The sequence below is a fragment of the Arvicanthis niloticus genome, chromosome 2, assembly GCF_011762505.2.
Source record: "Arvicanthis niloticus isolate mArvNil1 chromosome 2, mArvNil1.pat.X, whole genome shotgun sequence".
NCBI classification, from domain to species: domain Eukaryota; kingdom Metazoa; phylum Chordata; class Mammalia; order Rodentia; family Muridae; genus Arvicanthis; species Arvicanthis niloticus.
In genome coordinates, this window is record NC_047659.1 from 133,344,038 (window position 1) to 133,350,894 (window position 6,857).

Consider the following 6,857-nt stretch of genomic DNA (forward strand, 5'->3'; position numbering starts at 1 on the left):
GGAGTCTCAAGCAGAGACTTTATTCAAGGCAGGGTTAGGAGTTCTGTGTGATAGACAGGGAACTTCCAGGTTAGAATGCGGCAGAATGTAGGCAGGTTTATACTACTGTGATAAAGGTCATGACCAAAAACTTGGAGAGGAAAGGGTTTCTTTGGCTTACATATCCCAGGTTCATTGAGGGATGGCAAGGCAGGAGCATAAGGCATGAACCCTGAGGCAGGAGCTGAAGCAGAGGTACCACCCACAGTGGACTGGGTCCTCCTATATTAATCATTTATCAAGATAATGTCCCACAGGCTTGCCTACAGGCAATCTGATGGAGGTGTTTCCTCAGTTGAGGTTCCTCTTCCCAGATAACTTTAGCTTGTGTCAAGTTCAAGAAATTCAAGCAGGACAGGAGCATGCACGGCATCCCTCTGCCACCAACAGTTCAGAGATGAGCTGGGTCTTCTCAAGTAATCTTCTCTCTGGGTCACACGCTGTGACAGACTGGCTAGAATCTAGTTCTGGGGATAGGTGTTGGCCACCTTTCCTGTGGCAGATATAGAGCTGTGTCTGGGTCCCAGAAGGGTCTATTCAGGCTTTCTCTGTAAGTCAGCCCTAGGAAGTAGGTGTGGCAGGTGATTGTGCTAGTGATCCCACAGATTCCAAAGACTTAGCCCCCAGCTCCTTCAAGAGATAAAAGCTGACTTTTCTGTGGCATTCGGCTGAGCCTCAGTTCCCTCATCTGTGAAATGGGAATAACCATCTGCCAGCACAGGGCTAAAGATGCATATGAAGACCATCCTCTTCCTCCTCTTGGTGCGTACCTACTTCAGAGGAGGCCTTTCTATGGGCCTGTGGAATGTAGGAGAGTACTATCCTGCCCTGGGCTTTTCGAGAAAGATCTGTGGCCCCTATGTCTCATTGTTCAGGTGGATGGCTCCCATGTAGACCCTAAGCAGGAGAGGACTCGGCTCTACGTTAGCTGATTTCCCGGCTGTGGGGAGGGAATGCAGAACCCTGCTTTTAATAACTGTGAGATTTTGCAGGCTCACTGGGGGCTTGGGTCTCCAGGTCTGTAGAGCGCCCCTCCTGAGAAGTCTCCCGGGATGTCTCCAGAGACACATCGGATACCCCGTCGACACTGCTCAGCAAATCCTCAAACTCACGCTGGCCACTGCTCCGCACGGCTGCCTCCAGTGCCTTCTGGCGTCGGTAGAAGTGGGAGAACTTGTTGAAGATGATGGTGATTGGGAGGGCGACCACCAGGATGCCCCCGAGGATGCAGCCCGAGGCCGCCAGCTTGCCAGCCACAGTCTCCGGCACCACATCCCCATAGCCCACTGTGGTCATGCTCACGGTGCCCCACCACCAGCAGGCGGGGATTGTGTCAAAGCCCTCATTTTCTTCTTCGGCTGTGTAGGCCACACCGGAGAACACTGACACACCCACAGCCAGGTACAGCAGTAAGATGCCCACCTCACGGTAGCTGTGCTGAAAGAAAATGTATGAACCCAAGTCAGAGCTATCTGGACTTACAGCCCTAGCGTCAGGAGAAATGAGGCTCACAGAATATAAAGGAAGGTCCAAAGTCAAACGGTGGAACTGGAGCCAAGGCTCTGACTCTGAAGGACACTCTTCCAACTACATTACGCAACAAGATTCCCTACAACTGATCACAGGCCTCACTTCTGTGTACATGGCGCATACATACTTGGCCACACGAATTCAGATCCTGATGGTTTTATGCTCTTGTAGAACCTAGACTACCACAGCTGATATTTCATAATGCAAAGAGTTGGCTTCCTGCTCTGAATTGCTCTACAACATTTCTGACAAATATAGAAATATTGTCTGCCCCTCAAGGTAACTGATAGGATATGAGTTTCCTAGATCATTCATCTGGTTCTCAAATAAGGAAATTCTGCTTCCCTTGCCCACCAGGGACAGTTGGAAATACTTGGGGACATGTTTAGTTGTCATGGTGGAGAACAGCTGGCATGCATGCATACAGGCCAGGGATAAGGTCTGCTATCTCACAGAACAAAAACCACTTCCCTCCTCAAGTGATGCCCCTTGTCTACAGCAGGGTCTCTCAAACTGTAATTATGGAGGGGTCTGTTTTAAAAGCCAGAACTCAAGTAAGTAGGTGTGGGGTTAGAGCCAGAGACTCTGTCTTTCTGGCAAACTTCTGGGTGCTGAGGAGGCTGTTGATGGTTTGGGATCTCTCTTTAGTAGCAAGTCACCCCCCTAACACACACACACACACACACACACACACACACACACACACACACTATGCCTGAGTCTTGATTCGAACAGCCTTGGTTATTACTCGTCTTCCTCCTTGTAGGCAAAGCTAGGAGCACCAAGCTCCGGTTCTCTGTAAAGTAGCAAGGTTTGGAGAGCAAAAGGCTCTACTCTAGGGCGAAGAATTAAAGGGGTCTGGATAACACATTTTTCCCTGTACCTGCTTAGCACCCAGGGGTGTTCCCAGGTCACACGCTAGCCCCTAGCCTCCTGGCTGCCCTGCATTGGGATTGCAAATTGCCATGCCATCAATGGTGGAAGGGACTTCTGAGAGCCTTCTGAGGATTCTTCACAGAGTTGCCTAGGGCTCAGGAGAGCACAGACGGCTGGGACTGGGCACAGCTGAGCTGTCCTCTGGGGTCTGCCACTTATTAAGGAGTCTCCCAGAAATCCTGTCACCTCTTAGAACCTCAGTTTCCACATGTGTAAAGCGGGGACAGTACAAGCCCTTCATACGCTCTGCAATGCCAATGGAAGAAAATCATGACTCTTTAGTTTATGCCACCTTGAGACACTTTTTCGTTTTGTTTTGTTTTTTTTCGAGACGGGATTTCTCTGTGTAGTCCTGGCTGTCCTGGAACTCACTCTGTAGACCAGGCTGGCCTCGAACTTAGAAATCCGCCTGCCTCTGCCTCCCAAGTGCTGGGATTAAAGGCGTGCGCCACCACCGCCCGGCACTAGGCCCTTTTTAATGTCTCTCTCTCTCTCTCTCTCTCTCTCTCTCTCTCTCTCTCTCTCTCTCTCTCTCTCTCTCTCTCTCTCCCTCTCTCCCTCTCTCCCTCTCTCCCTCCCTCCCTCCCTCCCTCCCTCTCTCCCTCCCTCTTTCCCTCCCTCCCTCCCTCTTTCCCTCCCTCTCAACTTATTTTATTTATGTTGCAGGAGTGTTTTGCCTCCATGTATATGTTTGGGCGCCACATGTGTGTAATGCCCATGGAAGTCAGAAGAGAGCATCATCCGGAACTGAAGTTACAAATGGTTGTGAGCTGACATGTGGGTGCTAGAAACAGAACCTGGATCCCTTAGAAGATCAGTTAGGACTCTTCACTGAGTCGTCACTCCAGGTCCCTCAAGGCTTTCCTTGAGCTGTGTGTGGGGTTCTACAGGATGAAAATGAACGTATTATCTGGCCTTCCGCCTTATTCCCGGCCCAATGTGTGGCATCTCTGTCCATGGTCACCTGGATGTAACCAGACTATAAATACAGCCGTTAGCCCACCATGCCCTACATTTATTTCTCCCTCTGCCCCAACCCGGCCTCAGCGGTCCTACCTTGAGCGTGGCGCCCAGCGAGCGCAGCCCGGTGGAGTGGCGAGCCAGCTTGAGCACGCGGAAGATGCGCATGAGGCGGAACACTTGCACCACCTTGCCCAGGTCGCCGAGCTCCTCCCCGCTGGCTCCGCGCCGATCACCAAGCGCCGCGCCGGCCAGCAGTGTGAGATAGAAGGGCAGCACCGACACGATGTCGATGAGGTTGAGCGGGTGGCAGAAGAAGTTGCGCGTGCTGGGAGCCAGCAGCAGGCGCGACGACACCTCGAAGCTGAACCAGGCGATGCAGAAGTACTCCAGGCGGCGCAGCACCGGGTCGTCGCGCACGTCCTCTGCGCTGTGACCCGCGGCCACTGCAGCTACCGCCGCCGCCGCCTCCCGGGCTTGGTACTCCGGGAGGCTGTGGATGCACATGGCAGCGATGGAGGCGAGCACCACGCCAATGGACACGCAGCTGAAGAGCTTGCTGGGCAGCGAGTAGCCGGGGTTCTCCATGGTGAGCCAGAGGCGACGGCGCAGGCGGCCACAGCGGGCCGCCCCGTAGCGCGCCAGCTCCCGCTGCACGTCGGAGATCTCGTCGGGACACGGGTCCACGCTGCTCGGCGCGTCGCTGTCCTCGTCCCAGGCGCGAGGCCGCGCCACACGCCGCTCCAGGTAGCGCGCGCGGCAGCACGTGGCCAGCGCGTTCTCGCCCAGGCCCCAGTAGTCAGCCTCCTGGCCGAAGGCGAAGACGCACAGCTCGTCCAGCACGTGCAGATGCCCGGTGCGGTAGAAGTGCAGGAGGCCGAGGAAGAAGCCCGGGTGCCGATCGAAGTAAAACTCGCGCGCCGCAGCGTCGTAATCGTCGCACAGACGCCGCGCCTGCTCCTCGGACGCCGCCGCCTGTAGGCGGCCCAGGCGCGTGCCCGGGAAGCGCGCGAGGGCGCGCGCGCTCAGCAGCCGCCGCACTCCGCCCACGTTCACGCGCAGCGCCTCGTCTCTTGGCCACCAGGGGACCCGAGAGCCCGGACCCGGAAACTCGCTCACCATGGCTACACGATGTACCTCCCTGTTGGTTAAAATACCCGGCTCCATCCGGCTCCATCCACAGTGCTGGAGACTATGAAGAGCCAGGCATGCAGTAGGTGCCCAGATGTCGAATGGCCCCAGGACTTAAGTCAGGCCTGGGTCTGAATATCCTTCACCCCCAGACTGGGTAACTTCGACTAAATTACCCATTCTCCCCACTTCCAGTTTGTCTCCTCCAGGGAGACTCAACAAATGAGGAGGCCTACCGTGCAGGGCTATTGAAGTGATGGGCTGGCGGGATGGCCTGGCATCTTCTAGGGACTTGAATAGGACATCTCTCTTTTTCCTGGACAAGCTTGGATTTAAGAAGCCAAATGTCCACGGTGGCTCTTCTGGTCCCCACTATCCTCCTTCATAGATGGGAATAGTTAAGGCTTATTACCTACAACTATTAAGAGAGTCAGTTGAGACTCTTGATTCTCAGGGTGTGTTCCCTGTAAGAAAATCATCACAGGATGCAGAGTCTCAGTCTGTCTTGATTTTGATGATTCAGAACCTCTGATGTAGGAGCACACAGTCTGGGTTTTCATATCTGTCTGTCTGTCTGTCTATCATCTATCTATTTATCATCTATCAATCATATCTATATATCTATCATATCTATATATCTATCTATTTATTTTGGATACATGATCTCACATGCAGCTCAATGAGGCTGATATCAAACTTTTGATCCTGGTACCCCAGTCTCCTGAGTGTTGAGATTCCAGACATGCACCGGTGCACCTGGCCAGTCTGTTTTTAGAAGCCTGGAGGGTAATTCTAGTACACGGTCAAGTTCGAGAGCTACTGGCATAGACTATGTAACAATACACCTGCGGTGTCCTTCAGACCTGACCTTGAACCTTGGTTCTATGTTACCTTAGTAGTTGCATATTTCCCACTAGCCTTCCCAGGTGATCAGAATATAGACTTAAAAGTGTGGGTCACTTTGTTAAATTATTCGCCTATGTCAGTGTCTATTTGAGTCTCTCGGGCTGGAATTTAACTTTATCCTTTATGGACCTGGCCCTTGACTAAAATGTTGCTTCTCCAGATCTTAGTTTCCTGCAGAATACACACGCAGACAATAACACTCATTCCAGAAACACTTGCCGGGGGTTAAGATGGCTTGTGGAAACTGTCTAGCTTCGGTGGATACTCCGGAAATGCAAGTTTTTTTTCCATTGACCATTGACCCCTGACCCCTGACCCCTGATCCTCCTTTAATTTAGGACGACTGTCTTAACCCTGCTCTGTGAAACTATGCAATCTCATCTGTAATTAAGGGTCAGTAATGCCTTCTCCCAGGGGATGGGGAAGGAGGGCACACAGCCCGGGTGCCTTTCACTAACACTGTGGACTAGGACTCCATCCTTGGCTTGGCTGCTGTGCTGACCCAGGCCAGTCTCTTGACTGGGCATAGCTCTCTTACCTAGAATGGAGGGCACACATGCCACTGTGGATGAACTGTTAGGAGAATACATGCAAAGTCCCTGGTACTCAGTAAACATCAAGCTCTTCTCCATTCTTTTTCAGATTCTGACTTTGTCACTTGCCAGCTGTTGGGCTGAGCGCTCCATCACCCTCCTCTGCAGTCTGGACTGCACTGGAGAGACTCTGAGGATTAAACAAGCGTGGTGTTTCCCGTAGCGCAGTCCTGGCCCATAAACGGTGCATAGCTTGCATCCTCTATTGGCGTTGGCATAAAAAAACAGGTTTTTTGTACACTTCTATCATCCATTAGAAACCCTGTTTGGTTCAACTCCCCCGTCTGCCACGCACTTCTCTATGAATTAGGATAATTAATTCAGCAAACATTTCTTGTTGGGAATCCCGGTCTGTCAGAAAGGCTGGGTGACTTTATTCAAGATCATGCAGACTGTCCGTGGGTCTCTCAGGGGACGGTTCAGCACTCTTGATACTTTTCGTGAGCACCCTCTGTGTGTTTGGTCGCTTCCCTGAGCTCCCCACACCCAGACCACTCAGCTTTATCCTAACACCACCTAGGTTTTCTAAATCCCATCTTACAAAATGTGTAAGCAAGCCCTGTCACAATGTTCCTCCTTGGGGGTCTCCTAAAAGGGAATCCGCAGGGCACCCCCACACACACACACACACCTCCCACGCTCCCAGCCACGCCCCTCCCCGCAGGAGGCTCCTTACCTGTCTCGGCCTCCAGGGATTCCAGCGCGTCTGTACCCTAAGTCGCCTCCCGGGCTGTTTTCTGCCCCGAGGCCCCGCTGCGCCTC

The 6,857-nt window shown here is 52.8% G+C and overlaps 1 protein-coding gene across 2 annotated transcripts; it reads right to left on the bottom strand.

The window, feature by feature from the left end:
- On the bottom strand, nucleotides 1–6,857 carry Kcns1 (potassium voltage-gated channel modifier subfamily S member 1). 2 transcript variants are annotated; one of them, XM_034496150.2, is made up of 4 exons: nucleotides 6,772–6,857; nucleotides 4,833–5,014; nucleotides 3,562–4,606; nucleotides 1–1,476 (listed from the first exon to the last, which is right to left on the bottom strand). In XM_034496150.2, the coding sequence occupies exons 3-4, from the start codon at nucleotides 4,585–4,587 to the stop codon at nucleotides 1,009–1,011; spliced, it is 1,494 nt and encodes a 497-aa protein (XP_034352041.1). In that variant the 5' UTR covers nucleotides 4,588–4,606; nucleotides 4,833–5,014; nucleotides 6,772–6,857; the 3' UTR covers nucleotides 1–1,008. The 2 variants fall into 2 exon arrangements, with proteins under 2 accessions (XP_034352041.1, XP_076786315.1); XM_076930200.1 differs by lacking the exons at nucleotides 4,833–5,014; nucleotides 6,772–6,857 and having other exon boundaries at nucleotides 868–1,476; nucleotides 3,562–4,702.